Raw genomic sequence first — 23,078 nt, 5'->3', positions numbered from 1 at the left:
TCCATCCTGAGTAACGTGTGGGGATTAACGGGACATTCTGTACGCTGTTTACAAAATATTTCCTTTGCCTTTCCAAGTACTGAATCTATATGGTTTTGCTTATATTAAACAATAAGTCAAATACGTTGTAGCAGATGTCTTTAGCTGCATTTTACAACAGGTATTTCATTCACCTTTCTCAGAAATAGCTGTTCATCGTGTAGCAGATGTCTTTAGCTGGGTTTAACGGGTTGCTATGCTGGTGACGAAATAACAACTAATTGTGAAAATAAAATCAAAACAAATGGAACATATTCCAATCACATTAATTTATTATTTACAGTGTATAGAGCAAGAGCCCATGACTGCCAGACCTTCGTCATTTTATAAAAGCTGAAAGTTTCTCAGCAAATGCTCCCAGTTCAGTTAAGAATGATCGGCAACTATGACATTTGGATTTTGGTTACTTTGGTAACAAAAAGGTAACAAAGGTCTGAAATTTGCAAATAACCATCGTTATAGTATAAAGCTTGGTTCTTTCATATTTTCTTCAGAGGAATGTTAGAAATCATTTCCCCCATTGCCAGACACTTTGTGCGGTTTCAACCCTCTGCCAGACACCCTTAAAAACTAGGTATGACGAAGATTAATTTTCGTCATTTTATAAAAGCTGAAATTGATATATGTTACTTGGGGAGCTATCAAAAGACGTTTTCTCAAAAGCCAGACACTTTCGTTGGTAACTTCATCTAGCCAGACACTTTAAAGTCTGCCGTAATAAGCTTAACTGTTACCTGCAAACAGTGAATTCAGTTCCAGTTTGGAACAGGTTTCTGTACCAAATGTAAACAGTTAAATTACTTACTTTCTTCCTCACAGTCTGTTTTTATAATAAACCATATGTTTGATGTAAACATATGTTATATTTGCATTTAAATGTTTGTTTATTCCTGCAGTGTTTTGAACATATGTAATTATGTTCTAAAACCATTGGGCACAGAAAACTATTCCAAACTGTAACAGAAGTCACTGTTCGTATGTAGCAGTTAAGCCCACAACTACCTATTATATTACAACAGACTTTTAAAGTGTCTGGCCAGATGAAATAACCAACGAAAGTGTCTGGCTCTTGAGGAAATGTCTCTTCATAGCTTCCCAAGTAACATATATCAAATTCAGCTTTTATACTATTATGTTAATTAACGTAATTACGATTTGAAATAAGTTGTGATTTCAACCTGTTACATTTGGTGAAGAAACCAGTTCTATACTGGAACTTAAGTCACTGCTTGTAACTACTGTACCTATTACACTACTACAGTCTTTTAAAGTGTCTGGCAAGATGAAATAACCAACGAAAGTGTCTGGCTATTGAGAAAATGTATCTCCACAGCTTCCCAAGTAACATATATCGAATTCAGCTTTTATACTATGATATAAATTAACAATTACGATTAGAAATAAGTTGTAATTTCACCGTTTACATTTGGCACAGAAACATGTTCCAAACTCACTCTTTGCAGGTAACAGTTAAGCTTATTACGGCAGACTTTAAAGTGTCTGGCTAGATGAAGTTACCAACGAAAGTGTCTGGCTTTTGAGAAAACGTCTTTTGATAGCTCCCCAAGTAACATATATCAATTTCAGCTTTTATAAAATGACGAAAATTAATCTTCGTCATACCTAGTTTTTAAGGGTGTCTGGCAGAGGGTTTAAACCGCACAAAGTGTCTGGCAATGGGGGAAATGATTTCTAACATTCCTCTGAAGAAAATATGAAAGAACCAAGCTTTATACTATAACGATGGTTATTTGCAAATATCAGACCTTTGTTATCTTTTTGTTACCAAAGTAACCAAAATCTAAATGTCATAGTTGCCGATCATTCTTAACTGAACTGGGAGCATTTGCTGAGAAACTTTCAGCTTTTATAAAATGACGAAGGTCTGGCAGTCTTGGGCTCTTGGGCTAGTATGTTAAATGGAGAAGTATGTGTAGTACATTGCATAGTTTTTGTCGAGTTTTCAGCCGCTGGACCTCAACTTCATTGTACACTTCATTGTTCATTTATCACTGGGAAATCCATTGTAAACTATAAGATATGCACACTAATCAATGCAAATACTTTAAGGTTATGTGAAAAAATATTTAAAGGAATCGGCAAAAATAGTAATACATACCCAAGTAGCACAAATATGTATATAATACGTATAATTTACCTACCGGCATGGTATAGCTTTTGTATACAATCTGTATAGAAATGTATACAATACAGATTGTATCTGTAAATATGTCCCACCTAAATATGTATTATTTGCATATTGTATAAGGATCCAACTACAGATATGATACATATTATACATCTGTATATAATCTGTAAATTTTGATAGAAATTGATGCATACCTTAAATGTATAAAATACATATTTTATACATAGATGATACATATTTGATGCCATATTAATAAAAAGTGGCTCAAAATACAATTGTCATAAAAATCAATATATAAAATTATATACATTGATTTTTACTAACAGTTTTCTTTGAAGGCATTTGTTATGGGAGGTGAACTATGTGTCATGAGGGTTGGTGTGTTGTATGATGGTAAAACAATATTTTAAGTCTTCATTAGAAATATGTGTTTTGTGATTTGTCAGGTAAATACATAATTGATCTAGTTTAGGGACAACCTACTGCTGTTCAGTAGTTTCATCTGAAGCAGGCCCGTAGGACCTCGGGGTACGGATCACATCCGAGGCTCCTAAGGTGAACCAGATGGGCCCTAGTGAAAGTCTAGAAGGGGAAAGAGCACCTATTACAGTTACTACATCATTACAATACAGTATGCAAAATGTAATGTTATATTGTTGGTGTAGGCTAGCTATCACACACTAGCATATGAGAGAATTATGCAATTTTTGTAGACTTCCTTAAAAATTGTAGCAGCCACAAAAAAACAAATGATTTTACCTTTAAAGAATATGTGTTTTAATGAAGTAGGGAAGATAAAGAATATGGCAACTACCTTAACAAATATTAGACCAAGACAGCTTTAAATTTTTTTAATTATCGTACATTGAAGATTATTTGAGAAAAACTTATTAAATTACCTTGTTGAGAATAGGTACCACTTAACAAGCATTTTGGATAGTGCATTTATTTGCACTAAAAAAGTAAATAATAATGTTAATTATTACATTAGTGTTTATATTACCAAGCATTATTCAGCTGATAATAATTAATAGTAATAACTAGCTTGAATGTTAAGAAGATTAAGTTGAAATAGTTTAGAAAAATAACTTATTATTAATAATAATAATACAGTATGATTATAACAACTGAAAGTGTAAAAAAAAATACTAACTCACTTCTCACAACTGATGAATAATTTCTAGTTTTTTTTAACTGAATCTTATTCTTACATGAAAATGTTGTTTTTTTAGTTTCCCATTTTCCCTGTTGTTTATTTAATGTGAGTAAACAAGAAGGCTAGGCTCAACAAATAATAATAGATTTTGAAGTAACTTTTTAGACCTATTCTAAATTGTGCACAAAAAATACTTGCACAAAAATACAAAAAATGAGTAAAAATATTTGTTCAGATGTAATCACAAGTACCCTAATACATTCAAGTATAAAAGTTGTTTTTATAAAATTGTTTCTGTTGTTTATTAACACACTTTTTAAAGGAACATATTAATGAAACAATGAAGAAATGTCAAGAAAAAACTATTTAATTGATCATCTGCGGTAGGCCTAAATTTTTATTTTTGACATAAATCCTTGTTCCTGCTTGGCGTAACCATTCGCTGGTTTTTTTCTCAAACGTTGTGAGATCGAATGAGGACGGGTGTTGTTGACGAACTACACCTGAAACAAAATTCACACTTGTGTCAATGTCTGTATTCCTGTGTATAAGGTAATATTAGGGTACGCACAAGATTCACGCTTAGAGCAACATATCTTTTGGTAATCAATCCTTTGTTTTCTTGATGGTAAAACTTAGATTAATTCATTTTTAACGTTTTCATTTTTAACGTTTTCATTTTTAACATTTTTTTAACACGTTTAGTGCCGACTACATCAATTGATGTAGTCGCGACACGAGCGGCCTACATCAATTGATGTAGTTGAGCAACCCCCACTACATTAGTTCAGTATGCGCTCAGCCATTGCCGGGGAACGTTAAAATCGTTGCTAGCCCGTAGCTTAGAATGTAAGCTTTATTTTGGTGTAGGTTGGTACTAAAATTTCCCGTAAAATCCCGTCCGACAATGCTTTTGTACCGGTTTTGGGGATTTTCTCTCTTCAAGCCATATTACAAAGCCACTGACTACTGATCCAGGCAGTGCTGCTACCTTTGGGTGTTTTAGGGAACTACGTTCAATCTCGGGGTATCGTAGTACAATCGCCGCTGCTCTTTTATTTTTGGTCAGATTGAAATATTTGAATGCCAATTGCGTTTGCTGTTGGTACGGCACCGCGCCGGGGCTTCGCCGCCATTGGCGAGCGCCTGTTGGAATGCCTGCCGCACTGAATTAAGCAAAATCGTTTCTTTTTGAGCTAAACTAACAAGTTGCAATCAAGAAATCAAAGGATTGAAGAGGTTTAAAGAGTACAGTGCAGAAAAAAAGGATAGGTACGGTACATTCTACAGACAAAAAATGTGTGTAACATCATAAATTAATATCATATAGCCTATGATAATTAATTATAAGATGATAAATTAATATAATTAAAATCCATTGATCTAGCCCCTGAACCTTTTTATTGACTAATAATTGTTACGTAACTTTACGCCATACTGCTAAAAATGTATGTAAAGAATAACAAGATGTTTCGCCAGAATGGCATTTTCAAGTGGGGGTATGAAGTAAATGTAGGCTACTGTATGACGTATATGTACATACCAATTATTAGTTAAATAATAAAACTTATGATGGTAAAAACAGGGTTAAAAAATAAATTACTTACTTTGGTTGAGTTGACTTTATAGAAAAATAAATAAATGTCAAATATAGGCCTATCATTGAAAGAATAAATAAAAGTAACATTATAAACCAAATGTTAAAAACTTACGGCAAATCAACTGCACCAGTGCAGAGTTCTGCAGACTCCACTTCTTTCCTCCTCTTCCTTCCCAACTAAATTCTCTCGCAAGCTCATTTTTGAATAGTCTTACAAGGATCCGTCTTGTTGAGTCCTCAACACTGGCCCTGCCAACCGTGCGAAGATAACTGACCTGAAACACATTATAAAAATGCTTAACTCTTCAACCTCTATTACTATTATATTAGTTTAACAAGTCTGGTGTTTTATAAAAAGCTTTTTTGTTTAAAGGTACGGTATGTTATTATTTTCAACAAGGATGGCAGAAAAGTTTAAGTTTACAAATCTGTTTGTAAGAAGCTTAGATTATAGGACCTTCATTTATAATAAACTAGTGTAGGCCTAGCCTACATGTTGCTCAAAATCGGGCAAATGCAAAGAAGTAAAGTAGTGTATTTGGGCCCAGCATTTAGAAAAAGAAACGTTCGAGATTCCATACATTATTTAGCACAACAAAATCAACAGTGGCGTAACAAATCTTTACGGGCCCCCCTGTAAACTTATTTTTTGGGCCCCCCTCTTATGAGTTATTTTTAGACCACCGATTCAACATAGTGAATCGCCCTCCCCCTCCCCCCAGAGCTATTTTAGGACCACCGATACAATGATCAAACAGATTAATCATAAAAAGAGTGGTACCCTAAACAAATTAGTGGGTCTCTCTGCCCACCGCTCCCCCCCCAGCTCCCGGGCACCCCGCATTGCGGGCCCTTCTGTTACGCCACTGAAAATCAACGGGCAAATTATATTTTATACACAGTTGACTGTGAGTTCAATTCTTAAGTTTTTCCCTTAGCAGGTTCAGTCCCAGCCGTCACACTCCTCTGTATTTTTAGGTTAAGTTATATCTACACTCGGGGGTAAGTTCAGGCCCGCGGTCAGTTATGTGATACGCTACCTATGGGGCCAAGTCATAGTTGCGCTCATAGCCCCCCCCCCCACCCTGCCGACATTGATTTGAATTATAAAATGAATATAGACATTTTATGAGTTGCTCGCGCATCTGCAATATAGGCCTAACAAATATAAGAAGACTCATTGTGTTTACTTTTGATTGTTAATTGAATTACCCGCTTAGTAACTAAAAACGTAAACCATCAATTAAAGTTTAACTGTTACTTACATACCGTACACACTTATAATTCCAATGGTGCGTTCTTAAAAGTAAAATTGGTTTAGTTGTAAAAAAGTGTGAATTAAAACATAGTTTTAATTTATATAAGTTATAATTGCAAACATTTAAAACTCCAAAAAGTCAATACCGTAAAATGGCTTAATAAACCACAGTACCTTTTAATATTTTACATTTAAAAAAAACTTTTCTACCCTCCCTGTTGCAGCAAACCTAAGTACTCATTAAACTAATTCTGTTTAAATAGGGAATAAATGTGATATTTTTAAGGAGACTTTTTAGTTTAAATCCAATCAGGCAGATGGAAATTCGCTAAGTCTGCAGGTTTGCTGCGGCGGGGGTATTTCTACATTTTTTTTCGGCCAACTCGTCAATAACTTAACATCATCAAAGTTCATTTTCAGATTTACCTACATCACTTTCTGTACACATCATCATTTAGGCCTAAATGATTTTAATGACCGTAAAAACTAGGCTACTTATTTTAGGAACTTTTTGTAACACTTTTACCGTACGAATCTTTTATGTCGCCCTATTTCTAAACTCACTGCCACTTGGTTTTTTGCTCATTTCACAGAAAAAGGGTGTGATATTCCAACGTAAAATAACATTCTTCAAACGTAAATAAAATCATAAGCAAAAACACGGCCAGTATCTTTACTTGCTAACAAATTGATACTGTAATAAGTTTCTCGCCATTTGACAAAAGCAACTGACATTGAGTAGCCTATAATGAAAAAAGGACATAACAAATTAATAGGCCTAGCCTACAAATAAAGACAGACGATTAAGTATAGTTAATGATAAGCCTAATATGCAAACAGTGGCAGTGACGAGTCATGAGTGGAAGACGAAGTGAGGAGGTTTCAGATATTTTCCAATTAGTGTCTGTTACTAGCGCACCCAACAAAACAAGAAAAACTCTTGCGCCCCTGGACCAGGGCCCATTTTTAACCGCGGTACTGGGTAAGTTAAAACTTTCATCCCTAGATCTTAGAAAGACAGCTGTGATGTCATAGGCATATTTGATATACATTTTGATAGCGTTGTTACCCTTCAAAGTGCCATCTATAAATAAATCGTACCTTAGGCTATTATGTGCCAAGCCTTGATAAAAATTACTCTTGACTTATGCAAACTTTCGTTCAAGTTTATTAATTACTAAACGTAGCTGCGATGTTGTTTCATAAGTTAGACCTAAGTTAATCGTAAACAAAAAAAAACATACCGGTAGCTAAACCTAACCTAACCATAACCTACTGATCGCAAATGCGGCACCTTAAGTTATTTGTTGGACATTTCCTTTCGATAGTTTTGAAGGACGTAGGCCTCATTATAAAGCTGCAGCCTTCTGGGGTTACAGTTCCGCAGAGAACCTGCGATCTTATTAAGTTATCAGATCAATAACGATTTATCAATATTTTTATAAATATTAAGTAACATAGGCCTAGCCTAGGCCTAAGTTTAGGCCTAGTTAGGTCTAACTTTAATATTGCATTGACTTTAATTTTCCCAGTTAGCTTATACATTAAGTTATAGGCCTAAGAGGCTAACTTTATGTTTTCTTTTGTTGCTTTTTCATTAAATAGGTTAGGCTATATTTTGCTATAGTAAGTTACCGTCTCAGGCTATATTTTGTTTGTGGTTAAATATGCTCATAGGCTAGTTAATATCGATAGAAACGTAGGCAAAACAAATCATAGGTCAATTTGATGTTTACATTGGGAAGAAGAATAAACATTTAATTTAACTTACCAAAGATATTTATTATTAAGTCATCCATCTGTTCACAGATCACAGGTTCTCTTCGGAACTGTAAGTTAAGTTACCCCCTTCTGGTCTTAAAATATTCATCTGCCTACAAGACTAGGCCTGAATTTTAACATAAACTTACCAATTAACATCATTTTTAGTCTTAACTGTAAGTTAGGCCTAGGCTAACTTATGACAGGTTCTAAGTAACTTAGGCATAAGTTTAGCTACGGTATTTGTTAAGTAGACCTAGGCCTAGCTTGTCTCCAAGCTAAATTAGTTCAGACCAAGGACATATTGCAATGAATTAGGTCTAGGTTATCTCCTGAAGTTGGCTTCCTTAGTTTTGTAAACTACAGCCTAATTTTTCCCTAAAAGAGCCTCCATCCGTAGAGTTTTTAAGGGGTTAGGAAGACTAACTTAATTTGTAACCTATTTCCACTTATAAAGTATTTAAATTAGATTACCACCATTCGAGTTATTAACAAAACATATGCTAAATCTCTTTTTTAATACCTTACAATAGGCCTAACGATAATAATTTGTGTAACTTACCTTAGTCCTTAACTCAAGTTAGTCGAATCGCCACTGAAGTTAAAAAGTCGAAGATGTAACGCAAATCTTAAAGAATATAATGTAAAAAGTAACTAATAGACCTAATTAATAAGTAAATAATAACAAAACAACGAATTCTTCACGTGTAACACTGAAAATCAGAAGTAGATGCTCTAGTAGAACAAAAGGGAATTTTGGATTACTTAACTTCTAAACACAGCCACAAGGACAACGTTTGTTGTGATTGTGAGTTGTGAGACAAAGACAGACAAACAATATGGCGGTGGCGGATCGGATGCTGACCCGCTGACCCCCGCTGTTTTGCTCCCATAATGCATCAGCGAACATCGTCGAACCTATGAAAACGCAGAGACTCGGGTATCTCGCGCGGCAGAATATTTTGTTCATCATCTATGAATATTATAGTACAGTATGTGTTACAAATACATTTTACACAGGATGTTGAAAAAATGCAGGGAAATAAATACAACACTACAATTTTTTTCGTATTTTTCTATTGATATAAAATACATATATTATCTGTATCATCAATACCTTTACTTATTTTACTGCATTCTCGAAAGTTAATTTATGCCCTCAAAACAACATTTAGGTGAAAATTTACACTTTGTTTCTTCATTTTACAGTATTTTATGCAAAATTTATTTTGGATGAAACCGTATTTTCATATTGGTATATAATATGCATATTATCTGTATCATTAATACAAATACGTTGGTTATACCTTAATCCCGAATATTTACGTATTATATACATTGCTTGCTACATGGGTAGTTGCTGGGCAGCGGTCTATTGCAATTCATTAGGGATATACTGCTTGTATATTTAATGATATGTACTGTATAAATGTTTTAATTAAATAAGCGATTTTCGGTACTAGGGCTGGAAAATTTTAATCACAACTATAGCTGCCATTTCGACCCTGGACAGCAATGCGTAGCTTTCAGCCTCCAATTAACGTCTGTAAAACTACTAAAACATCGTATTGCGGTGAAAAATATTTGCCAATCGTACTCAATCGACTCGGAACACTGCAGTTCCTGATTTAATTAAGGGTATTATTAAAAAGTACTCGTGCAGTAATCAATTAAACAGGGTAACGAATTGAAGGATAGATACAACTAGACTATAAGGACGCAAAATACGCGTAGGTACAACTAGACGTAGGGACTACTAGACGGAGGGACCACTAGTCGTAGAGACTACTAGTCGTAGGGACTACTAGTCGTAGGGACAACTGGTCGTAGGGACAACTGGTCGCATCCGTACAAGCTAGGTGATACTACTTGTCGGTGGGATACACGTCTAGTTGTACCTACGTCTAGTTGTACCTCCTAAAAATCTGCAGGTACAACTAGTCGGGTGAGCCACCGTCTACTTGTACCTACGTCTAGTTGTACCTACGACTAGTTGTCCCTAGGCCTCGAGGTACAAGTAGACGGAGGGACAACGAGACGGAGGGACAACGAGACGGAGGGACAACGAGACGCGGTCCCGAAGTAGCTATTGCCGTAGGTGGCACGGTAAGACCTAGGCCCGGGACCGATTTACTTTTTCATTTTGATGTCCCCAGAGGCCAAAAACACTATTCGTTCAAATTTTTATATATGTATGTATGTATGTATATATATATACGTCCGTGAACGCGATAACTTAAGTAATTTTTGTCCGATTTTGATGAAATTTGGTTTGAAAGTGTAAGGCGGGATAAAATGAGTTCGCGAACCAGCATGATCGGACAAGTTATTGTTTATGATTAGATCGTATTATTTGGTTAAAGAGGTTTTAAATGGCTGTAATAACGGGAAACAAATTGTAAACAAAACACGACCTCTACATAAACCGTACATGAACTAACAATAAAATTGTCTTCAGCTGTTCCATAAGGATGAGAAATCTACTAAGGGAGTATGTTTTATCTATGGTCTTACCGTGCCACCTACGGTAATAGCATGTAATAGCTACTTCCCTATAGGGAAATTCGCTAAAAACAGTAAATGGACGTTAGATACTGATATGATGGAGTGATGGAGCATTGAAGCCTATTATTTCATCACAACAAGTTTTATTAAATAGTTAGTTATAGTCCATTTTTTAAAATTCAAATTTAAATTAGAAAAATATTGTTGGTTTACTATTTTGTTTGCTCTGCTCTATTATTGAACAAAACATACTCCCTTAGTAGATTTCTCATCCTAATGGAACAGCTGAAGACAATTTTATTGTTAGTTCTGTACGGTTTATGTAGAGGTCGTGTTTTGTTTACAATTTGTTTACCCTTAATACAGTCATTTAAAACCTCGTTTAACCAAATAATACGATCTAATCATAAACAATATATTGTCCCCTAGTTATTTAACCAAACATTAAAGCACAAATCAAGAAATTAACCCTAAAACAATAGAAACAAAACTATGTCGACACTAGCGCCCAGTGTGGCGTACATGAACTAGACATGAAAAACGAGCTTCAAAATTTACAATGGGATGAGAAGTCTACTCTCCCACTCACACACCTAACCTAGTCTTACTCTATGGCGGTTTATTACTCAATGCTCTATCCAAAAGGATTTGGCTTCTGGATGGAACATGGAACTGGCTTCTGCTAAGTTTTGTTCTTTGTTGTTATTATTTTATATCATAAAAACTTCATTCACACTATTCACAGTCTTCAGTCTTGCTAAGTCAGTCAGTAGGCTAGGCCCTAGTCAGTAGTTAGTCAGCAGACTAGTCAGAAAAAATCAGTCCGGTGAATGGCAATCGGTAGTTGAAGTTGATTTTATATTTATAAAAATAATGTTGAGTTGAGGCTTCAGTCATTATAGATAGGCAGGTCGTCTAGAATTTCATCAGTTTGTTTTGTAGCCTATACGGTATTTGGATTCTAATTTTGGTAGTGTTGGCAGATTATTAAAAGCCTCTAAAATAATTATAACTGCCAGCTCATGCTTATTAGAATAGCCTAAGTTAAAATTGTAAATAATTTATTTCTCACTATTCAGTAATAAAAAAAAAATAAAAAAAATGGTAGGCCTAGGCTTATGAACAATTAATTAGGACTATGGTACATTTATAAACCTTGCCCTTCACCCTTTAAATCATAAATTAACTTATCTTTTTCATAGACTTTGATAAGGAAGGTTTTTAAAACCTAGTCAGAATTAATTATGCAGCAAATTCTGTGGGGAAAGTTAGTTTTGGTTTTGGTTGCAATAGTAGCCATTTTACAAGTTGTACATCTAGTACTTTTAAGTCGCCTAGAGGCTCGACACCACATGCATCACCATGTTCATCGAACTGCCTCAAATCCTGGGGACGGTTCTGACTCTCAGATGACGGAGGTAAGTTTAAGTTACCGGTTATCTGTTGTCCTAAGCTTACTCCCTGAGCTAAATATACACTGGAGGTAAACTTAGCACTGAATAAGAAAATTGAGAGACGTTGACGACCATATGTAAGTTACGGTACTTAGGGTAGGTACTGTATCTAACTTAACTTAGTACTTACCTAACTTAACTTACCATTGCAGGCATAACTTAGGTAGGCCTAAGTTTAGACACCTGTGTTCAAATTTCACCAACCACCATGGATTTTATCTAAACGTGTTAAAGCTGCAACACTTTAGGTCTGTGACTTAAGGCATAGCTGTTCAGGCTAGTGCCTATCGCCCTAGGATGTAAAGGAGGGATATAAATAAATACTCAGAGGATACACGTCCGGTAACAGGACGTGGATTAGGCGTCCGGCAGTTACTGTCATAACCTAACCTAACCAACCAAACTTGTTGATAATGAAAAAATCAAATGAAGGTTCAATTCTATTCATAACATAAAATTATAAATGCCAAAAGTTCTAACAAAAGATGTACAGTTAAGAAGAAATTACATTCAAAGCAAAATCTGTCACAAAAAGTTGAAGAAACCGATGGGTTTCGAACCAGGGACCTCTTGGATATCAGCCGAGCACTCTATCCACTACACCACGAACAACGCTGGCCGAACATTGTATCGTTGTGGTAATGGCATTCCGGGACCCCACAACCTGGTGACGTCACTACCGGATGCCTAATCCACGTCTGGTTACTGGACGTGTATCCTCTGTGAAACAAATAACACACCCTGGAATATAAACTTTCTTGCCCAGAGCTGTAGAATCCAGCTTCTGATCTTATGTGGACAGCAGACTTTGTCATCCGTTTTTGCACAACCTATAAGATTCAGAATGTAGTCTAATTTTCAGGAGGTGCTTATTTAGTGACCAAGCTGTGGCCAATCAGCCAACATCAGACTTAGGCCTACGTCCCTTTTTTTACAACTTAAAGGTGGCATACTCGTCAAGTTGTATCTGCAGATTTTTAATAGTCAACGAAGATACAACTTATGCAGACAAGGAAGGATACAACTTGATGTTGACACACCGAAATGCAGCAGATACAAAGACGGTGACCTGTTTTTTGTGGGTGGATTTAATTCCCAAGAGAATGATTTACTACTTGATATAAGGTTATGATTTGAAATCTTTTCTATGTAAGGATCACTTTCCAGGTCGACGCTGTGTTTGGAACCCTTGTTCGTACTGTGGAACAAGGCCGAGTGCTTGATTCCAGCGGAGAGTTCCAAATAGTGCCATCTATTGCAGCAGCCACCAAACAACCCCACCCAAGAGGCCTCATAGCTGCCACGCCTGATATAAGTCTGGTCACACAGTGCTCGTTCAATCACGTTTATCGACTTATTGAGCTATCTCAGAGGTGGCAAGTAGGTTACTAAATTAAAGTAATCAATATTTAAGTTATCACTATCTTCTCAAAGTGATTACTTTTCAAAACAGTAATTCAAGGAATCCTCTCCAGTACAATCACAAGTTGGCCTACATTTCCAACAACTAAAATTGGCTGACCAACTGAATGTTTTTGTGTCAATGATAGCATTTTAACCAAACTGTTTCATTAGAAACATTTTTGTGTGGTTGAAGTGTACGGAAATATAAATTTATGAAATAATGAAGCTGTGATCGAGTTTTTAAACTTGTATGAATGGGACCTGTATAGTGGAATCTAATACTCGAAGACCAGTTAGGCAAGTTTTTTTTTAATTCCCCACTAAGGGACACAAAGTATGCTAGCACATGCCAACTCTTTATCTTTAAAAGTCGCTTAAATGTTAAAAACACTAGGCACTAGGCACATTCAGGGATAGCTATCAAGCTATCACACCTCACTGTCATTTAAACTAATAATGCCTCAATCCCTTGGCCTTTCTCTCCAAGCCCATCAGTGGCTCTTAAATCTACAATCCACTATTCGCCGTGAGGACAAGCAGGTTCGCAAACTCTACTCGAAATTGACCTACCATGTGTTGTGAGAACGAGGCTTCACCCCCACCCACCCAAGTTGTTCGATCATAGTTTGGAAAATGCTGCACTGTGAACAATCTTTAGTTTGATTTAGTGGTTAAACATTTTATCTAATTTAAACTTTTTGGAGAGTATAAAAATTGCAAAACCCATTATAAACAACAAACTAAATTATACAAATAGGCTAAACGTAATTTTTACAAATTTTTGTGTGGTCTCAGTATTTTACCCATACCTTGATTGAGAATTAAATATCACTTGTTTTGGCAGGGTCCGATATCAGTTGCTGTGTTTGCCGAGGATCACCAAGTTTCCGAGGCCCTTTGGAAGGTTGCTGAGCTGAGAGCTTGTATGCCTGGTATAAGACACAACGTCACCTTCGCCCTAGTCTCCCCCCTACCAGCCAAAAGCTCTCCCCCTCTCTCCATGCCTTCCCCCCCACCACCTCACCCTTGCAGTCTTGGTAATGATATAGACACTGTCACCACGTCCACCAACTACGCAACAACCCACAACTATCCAGTGAACTTGCTGAGAAATGTAGCTCGAAGAGGAACTGCCTCCGAGTTTGTTCTGGTTATTGATATTGACATGCTGCCGAATGAAAATCTTCGTCAGGTAAGTATCTAATCTATGTTAGCCCTATAATAAATAGATGTGTTACCTAACTTACTTTATCATTGTAGTATAATATGTAATTAGTTTTCCTAAATTGACCTTCCTAAATTGACTAACATTTATAAACTGATCGGTTAAGGAGACAAGGCGATTTCAGATAGGCCTAAACTCTTTTTCTCTTACGGTTGGAATCAAAGGCTAAAGGTTAAAATACGCACATCGTGTCGTCCCCATCTTAAATAATTGATAATTGTTTAAAAAAGATTACAACAGTAGTTTTTTACGTTGTTGTAACTAGCTGTTACCCACGGGCTTCATCCCGTTTGAATTCATAAGTATTAATAAAACTTTTGATTTGCCAAGTTAAGCTGAAATAAACAAAACAGAATACAGTAATACAAACAAATAATCACAAATTGAAAGAATAGTACCGTACAAATAAGTACAACTGAGGTATTTATAACATTAGGTATAAGGAAAGTTCCCTTTAGAAAGGAATTAAACAACCTTAAAGGACAATTTATGAAATAATGGATAGTTTTGCGCAAGGTTTCGCGTCATGACGAATATTTTAAGTTTATGGTTTATGGGGGTGTGACTTATAGTTTTCTCAAAAGTTCATGGGTACTTTGGGATTTATATATGGATTACTGTTAACTAAAAACATCTTACATCCTGTACAAAAGTGTGTACAACAGTACACACATAATATATTTCTTTAAGTAATTAATGATAGTTTTTCAACCTTTATCCTCACAATTCCTGTGACAATGAGCCAAGCCAAGCCTGGCCAACTATCTGCACTCAGGTAAACATCTTCCGTTGCTTAGCTCATTTCCCATTAATTTTATTATGATTTTGGTTAACCTGGGTTTAGATCTAACAAGATGGGTTAAAAGATTTTTTACTGTAGGCTATATTAAGGAATATCCATAGACAGTTTTTGCTCCTATGGAACTTTAATTAAAATCCCATGGAGAATCAGTGATCTATTGTTACTTATTTATTACCAAGTAGGATTCTGTAAGAATTAATTAGGGATTAATTAGGAATTAATATTTCTAGAAAAAAAAAATTAATACTGATAATCAAATTAGATTTCTTTCAAATTTATGAATTGTTCTCAAGCAGCTTTGGTTCATGTTATATAGTTTTCAATAGCTATTTGGTTACATTATCAGAAAGAATATTTTTTTGATTGCTTTAGCTTGTAGTACGGGTAAAATTGTTGACAAATTTTCAGATTACTATATTAAAATCAACTTACTGCAGTGTTGTAGTAAAATGCCTACAATAAAGATTATGGGCCTTAATTAAAGATTGTGGGTGTACAACAAAAAGGTTGTACACCTAATGGTCATTAAAAGATGGAAAATATTAATTGTAATATAACTATTACTTTCCTTACTTTTAAAATACAATTCAAATCATTCATTAACACAAATAAATGCTACATTAAAACTGGTTTTAACCTGTGCAGGATTTCTTTGCATTCGCATCTCAGAGAGGACTGTTTCGTAAACGAGAACATGATGAAAAGAATGTGTTTGTTGTTCCTGCGTTTGAGGCGAAGGAAGACACACCTGTACCTCGTCACAAGGCAGAGTTGCTGAAGTTGGTGGAAGCTGGGGATGTGCGGCCGTTCTATGTCCAACTTTGCCTCAAATGTCAGGTGAAGTGACGAAATAAGCTTCTGATGGGTCACATGTCAAGTTATATGAATCAGAATCAGTTCTGTCCAATCTCTATCTAGAGATTGCCGTGTTGTTGAACTGGCGAAAATACTGGCTGATTTTTAAAATGCATTGTAGCAATCGATTGTAAACACTGGCCTGTATTTTGTACAGTTCATTGACAATTTGACCAACTACATTGACTTAGGAAGCCTGCCCGACTACATGTTCGTGTCAATACTTATTTACAGAATAAAAAAGTATATATTATTCTAACGCTTTCCTGTATGAGGATGCAAACCATTTAAGTATGTATAATGTAAAGTAGAGATTGCTTCTGTTTCTATCTGTAACTATTTATTCTGGGTCATCTCCACACCATCATCGCCATATTGTTGTTTGGAGGTTAACTGTAAAAAAAGACCATGAGGTCTCAATTGCCTCAATAAAGAAGAATTTTCATTAATTCATTAATTCATCTCCTAAATACCATGATTGAATTTTTTTTACCAAGGAAGGCCACCTTTTGGTTTTGTCAGTTTGTTAATTTATCCAAACCTTTTTCATGTGAAATTAGTAGTAAACATTAAAACGCCCAAGTATGATGATTAAAACCATTTGGGTAGGCTATCTGTAATATTATAGAATTAAAATGTATTTTGTGACTTCAAGAACTATTTGTCTTGAGCGAATACAAAATTCCTAAACCCACTAGGCAGAAAGCCCCTACAGTTCCCTGTGTACAAGTCCCTAGTGTTATTTTACACTTCCTCAAAGTTAACATGAATGGAGCACAACAATTTCAAAATATGTGAGGTTATACTAATATTCATTAACTTATGATGTTAACAGGTGCACACGGATTACGAGTCTTGGCAGAAAGAGCCCCCAGCCCCCGAGCTGGCTCCATTGTTCGAAGTATTGTGGAAGGACCCATGGGAACCATTTTACATCGCCAGGAACACGATACCATTTTACGACGAACGCTTCAAGCAGTACGGGTTCAACAGAATTAGTCAGGTAGGCCAAGTCTTTAGTTAACTCGGAGTCTCTACTCTCAATAAAACAATTAAAAAAGCTGGAAGCTTGTTGAACCCATGTTTTGGAACAAAAACTTACCTCAATAGAAATCTCTTGACAAAAAAAAAATTGAAGTAAAAAGTAAAAAAAGTTGGATGGTAAGAAAATTAAAAAAAATATTGAATTGAATAATTTTACTCAAGGGAACAATTTTGGCATGGAGGCATTTGGTTTGGACATCACTATAAAAACTTGCCTATCAGATGGTTCAATTACTTCTATGGTTCTACTTTCTCTTGTTTTATTATTTTTATGCTTATATCTCGGTTCAATTTAATTATTTGGGACATCTGTTTGGCTCTTGAGATAGTATACGATGTTGGTGATGTAGGCTATAGTTTCATTTAACGGTTAACACATTTTTTGTTATTAATTTCAGACTTTTTATTACAGTACCAGTAGATTTACCCTTGCTTTGGAATGGAGTAGGCCTAATAACGCTAAAAATATTTGATTCTTTAAAGCCACTAGAAAATATTACTAATACTTTACACTTCACCATTTGATAGAAACTCATTCAACTTTTGTACTTTATTGTAGCTAATAATTTATTTATTTAGAGAATGTTATTAAATCATTAATGACGTGACATTTGTCAATATAGTATTATAATAGGTACTCAAAACTAAATGGTAATTTCCATTAAAAAAACAAAATACCCAACCTACCCGATTTCTAAGCTACTTATCATTCAAAGAATAAAGTGGTTTAGTCAGCAACCTACATCTTTTCTTGGATTCTTGTTGATATTTTTTTATGATCATCAACCAAGTTGAACAATTTTGGTCCAATACATTGCAGTGATGTTTCAAATAGTATTAATCTATGGCTAGTAGGATTACTTTAGTTCTTATGTCTAGTGTTTTACATATGGTTTGTGGGATTCTTTTTGAAAACGGACAAGTTGTTGAATACAGAAAATAGCCTACTGCTTCTAAAATATACAGGCTGTAAAATATTAAGACTTGAAAAAAGCCTGAAAGATGATTTTACAACTTCTTAATGCTAAATTATAATTGCCTTCTTTTGAATCCTCAAAGTTTCAGTACTTTCTCGCACTGGAAAAATATTACAAGTAAGTGCAGTCGCAAACGTTTGCCGGGGATAGCTCAGCCTACAATGGCTGGGTAAAGTTCCAGGCTCTGCGATAAGGTCAGGGAAACCACTAGGCCAATAGCCGGGTCTAACCGGTATAGGACAGGCTCATACACGGGCACTGTGAACAAGTCAAAAACAAGTCATCAAAACAAACGTGCAATAATCACCACCAGGCCTAAGCTGATTCTCCACTCTCCTAGGGGGTCGTTGCTGACTACGCAACTCAGGCTTCGTCCTAACTATCTAATAGTTAAGCCCAGAGTGCCTAAAACACAGTGAGTTACACGACGACTTGCCAGTAAAAACCACAACGCGAGTTATCACCAGGCGGGGTCTACTCAGGGCTAGAGATATACAAGGGCTAGGCCACGCGAGCTCAGAAAGTGATGCCAGGTGGCTCCCCACCACTCCGCCGCTGTGACATCACGGCGATACCTCGGGCTCCCGGCACCGTATATCTTAGCCTGTGTGAGCGCTGGTATTACCGCACATTTAGCGTTCATTAAGCTCTATGTTGGACATTTTTTATTAGGTATTAATGTATTTTATAAAAGTAATTGATTTTCAAATAGGATTACGTATAACATCAATTTTAATAAATAAAAAATTATTAACTTTAGTAGATATTTAAGGATGGGAGTGGAATGTAAAGCGATGGCTAACATTACTGTAGTTATTGATCCAATGCATTAAAGTTACTGTGTAATATCTGTGTTCATATTGCTCGAATGTATCTTAATATATGGATTTTTTATTGTATTTGTTTATTACTTATTCATACCTTTTAGGATTCATTGAGGTTATATAAAATACATTGAGGTTGTATAAAAATACATTACCTATACTTAGTATGTTGTAACTTTTACAGGAAGGAAAAGAATTTCAATGAATCAATTACATTTTATTATAGGCCCTACATATTTCAATACATTAAAATAACATATAGTTGCAAAAATACATTCAGTTGCCTGACTAACTAACCTCAATCTCTGTTGACCAATAACTAAAAAGTCGAGTTTTGGTGTGATTTTACTTCATCAGTTTACATTGTGATTTACGTTGTAAATATTTAGTTACGATATTATTTATTGTGCCTCGACTGTAATGTGACATTACTTTTAGAAACTTGAGACACTATTTTTTAGCCAGTTTTTGTGAACTTCATTGACTGTTTACCAACAACGAATATCACGGGTTTGACTTTATCACTTTAATCGTATTTATTAGTTGTAAAAATTGTACTTATTTAGTTTATAAATTGTTTTATGTGGATATACTTACTTAATTTGAGGCCTGGGACATTACATTTAGCCCGTTTTTGAAACATTTCGTCATAAATAACAAACGATTTAATCGCCAAATGAAAAAGGCACAGCAGCATTTTATAGAAAAAACTATAAATATTTATTTTTGTATATTTGTCTTTATAACTATGTATATTCATGTAGGGGAATAAGTTTACTTTCATTTTATATAGTTGGTTTGGGTTTTTAAAATAATATATACGTGTGAATAATAACATGTTTTTCTAGACAAATATAAAGACAAATATTTTAATAAACATTTATTAAAAGTCATAAACATCTATTGAAATGATCAGTATACATAAACAATTCTTACTTTATTTGATCTCCAATGTTATTGCCTAAAAAGTTTTACTTTTACTTTATCTCTTTATAATACATTTTTTTAGTTTTTATTTAAAATTTGTTGTGCAAAATCGTGAAACTTGTCATTTTATTGTTATTGGGCCATAACTTTGTATGGTATGTATTGTAAAATGGTAATTGGAATCTTTTTACATTTCCATGTAGGGAAATAAATTCCAAACAAATTGTATATCTTATGAAACATTTTTGGTTCATGCAGCAATTTTTTTACCTACTGACAATATTTTCTACAATATTTTTAATATTTATTTCGTTGCCATTTTTAAATTCTTCATTTCATTACAAACACTTCAAGTTGGAGATAATAAATACGGTTCGTAGGTTTGATCTGTTGGTTTAATTTATATGCATTTTCGAAAATATGACTGCAAAATCGCCAAAAATGCCTTGCCACTACAGAGTTCGACCTTTGCAAGTTGGAGGGTTAACGAAACCCGCTTTAAAAATCACACTATAAAACTACATTATTATAAACACAATTATTAATATGCGCGTAGATGCCGGGCGACATATGCACTGCCGTGCTAGGCCTCGCACCAATGTATCTCCGCTACGTCACTGAGGAGGGGCAGGGGAGGGGAAGTAGGATCAGGCGGCGACCGCTAACATCAAAGGAGTGAGCCAGCCCTTGTATATCTCTAGCCCTGGGGTCTACTAGGCCACTATAATCCAATACACAACTCTAATGCCCAAGCTAAGAATCAGAAAGTTCACTCAATAGTAATACCATATTATTATATATGGCCTATAGTATACTTGTACTATTGTACAAGTATACTATAGGCAGAGTGACTAAACCTCTAGTAGCTGGTCTCAATAAATACCAAGCCAAACAAGCAAAGCTAAATGTCAGTTGCACTACTATTAAATTATTGAGCTACTTAGTAGCAGATTAATCAATATTAAATACGTTCCAAACACTCGATAAATATATTATTTGATAGCCGGTACTCCGCTATCCAAGCTACCAAACCAACATAACGTGTTGGATTACTAAACAAGCTGTTCAGGTTAAATTAAAATAATCAAATGATTAATCAATAACAACCCTACTGCTACTACTACTACTGCTACTATATCAGCGTTATATTACTTAGCTGGGCTTCTGTTAATAGGCTAATAAAATTAGCTACTAGCCTACTGGCCACGTGCTTCCAACTAGGCACGCCAAATCGTGCAGCCTATGTTTGTCGGGCCTTAGAGTTATTAGTAATGTAACTAACTCTTGGTTCAACGCAAAATAATATCTACTACGGTCAATAAAATATATTATTTGCGCTTTAGCGCATGCCCAGAACCGTCAGGAATATACTTTAGTATTATTCCTGACTAATAAACAAATCCTAATTACTGTCAGGCTTTGACCAGCACGGTTACAACTCTAACTCTCGCAATAAAATCAGAGATTGATATTATCAAACTAATAATATCAACTCCTTAACCAAAATTAAAAGAACGTCGTCCACTCACCAGTAGCGGGTCTTAACCCAACTTAACACCGACACTCACTGTCCACCAGTCTCTCTTCACACCACCAACGTACACAGGACACTCGTCGTCTCCACAGGACACCAACACTAACTTCCTCACTGTCTGGGATCCACGACTCGAATGTCCGTCCTAGGCTACCCTGAACATCTAGGATATCCCAGGCTTATCGGTACTGATAAGCGGGGTCAAAGGGCGCTAGCTAGCTTTACCATATTTGAGTCTTGTCAGGGTTCAAGGTGGCTGTATATTAATTTAAAGGCTGTATATTTGGGGTATAAACCATTTCCACCAAACCAGTCACTTGGAGTGGCCAACTCTGTATCTACTGTGTGCTGCAGGGATTCACCATCGGGTCCTTTGCATAACATCATCGTGCCATCAGCAAACTAAAAGATAACCATCTTTGACATCTTTTGGTAGGTCATTTACACGTACAGTAGACCCCCTCTTAACCGACCCTAATGGGACCGGACCTAGGTCGGATAACTCAAAAGGTCAGTTAAAACGGGCAATTCCTAAAAAAATAACATAATTATTTGCTGTTCATTTGGAATTGTATAATCAATGTTTTGAAGTTGTACTTGCACTATTTATAAAATAAACTACATTTATCTATTTTTATTTGTATTGATAGAAACGTCGCAAAAAAACACAAAACACGGTTACATCAAATACTTTCAGTGGAATAAATTATAGTTGTAGGCAAGGATCAATAAAACTTCTTATTTTAGTTCTGTAATATTAATTGATGCTTGTCAAATCTATTGTAATACAATACAGAACATTTCGTCGAAATTAAAAATACTAGCAAACATTTTATTTCTAGCAAAGAAAATATTGTGATTACGAGTAGGTAGTGAACAAATACGGAGGGACAGACAGGCATCCCATTTTTAAAATAGTGTGGATAGATGTTTTTTTCCAATTCACTCCAAGAAAATTTAGCTTGAGTTAATTTGTCAGCATTACTCTGTCCAGTATTTATAGCAAGTATCAACAGGTTGAATTTCAGCTGAATTGGTGTTTAGGTGTGTGAACTTCACGTTGCGGGATACAAGTTTTCCGTTCTCAACAATGCGTTCCTTGTCCACCGAGGAGTCAAGACTCATTCCTCGTTCCACCCAGAGAAAGATGCAGAACTCGAGAGGAACCGAATGTTATTCCGCCAGTTCAAAATGGAACTCAAGTCTAAATACCCGGAATCGTCTAGACGATGCTACTAAACTTCTGTAACCTTAGTTTTAATTCTATAAAACAGAAAGCACATCTAGTAATACTCTGTGCACTTTTGAAGTAAATAACATATCTACTAGAGTTTAAGTTGTGACAAGTGAACAAGCTTTTTTTGTAATAAAACGTTATTTTGCTGAGCATGATGTAAGTTAATAGGTATTACGGGACATCTTAGTGACTAAAGATCGCGCCACTCATCTACATTCATACTTGGCTAAAAAACCTACATTCGTATGGTCTTCGTTTCAGAATTAAGTATTAAACTCCCTGGAAAATGTGCACTAATGTGGCAAAAAGATGATCCAGATTTTATAA

General features: G+C 35.3%; 1 protein-coding gene and 1 long non-coding RNA gene across 2 annotated transcripts; one reads left to right on the top strand and one right to left on the bottom strand.

Annotated features, from left to right (window-relative positions):
- Window positions 1-3,690: 3,690 nt before the first annotated feature.
- LOC128986556 (uncharacterized) lies at window positions 3,691-8,760 on the bottom strand. Its single transcript, XR_008490139.1, has 3 exons — window positions 8,526-8,760; window positions 5,057-5,219; window positions 3,691-3,847 (listed from the first exon to the last, which is right to left on the bottom strand). It is a non-coding gene; the product is annotated as an uncharacterized LOC128986556 (long non-coding RNA).
- Window positions 8,761-11,650: 2,890 nt separating this feature from the next.
- Window positions 11,651-22,753, top strand: LOC128987141 (beta-1,4-glucuronyltransferase 1-like). The gene is made up of 6 exons (XM_054407866.1): window positions 11,651-11,886; window positions 13,090-13,302; window positions 14,171-14,518; window positions 15,999-16,190; window positions 17,044-17,211; window positions 22,559-22,753. Exons 1-6 carry the CDS (start codon window positions 11,713-11,715, stop codon window positions 22,751-22,753), a joined length of 1,290 nt encoding a protein of 429 aa, XP_054263841.1. The 5' UTR covers window positions 11,651-11,712.
- The last annotated feature ends 325 nt before the right edge of the window (window positions 22,754-23,078 follow it).

Source organism: Macrosteles quadrilineatus, unplaced genomic scaffold (genome assembly GCF_028750875.1).
Source record: "Macrosteles quadrilineatus isolate MER2022 unplaced genomic scaffold, UCM_ALF_1.0 Scaffold_2__2_contigs__length_208266976, whole genome shotgun sequence".
NCBI classification, from domain to species: Eukaryota; Metazoa; Arthropoda; class Insecta; order Hemiptera; family Cicadellidae; genus Macrosteles; species Macrosteles quadrilineatus.
Note: the sequence above shows the minus strand (reverse complement) of the source record. Positions and strands in the feature narration are given on the sequence as shown.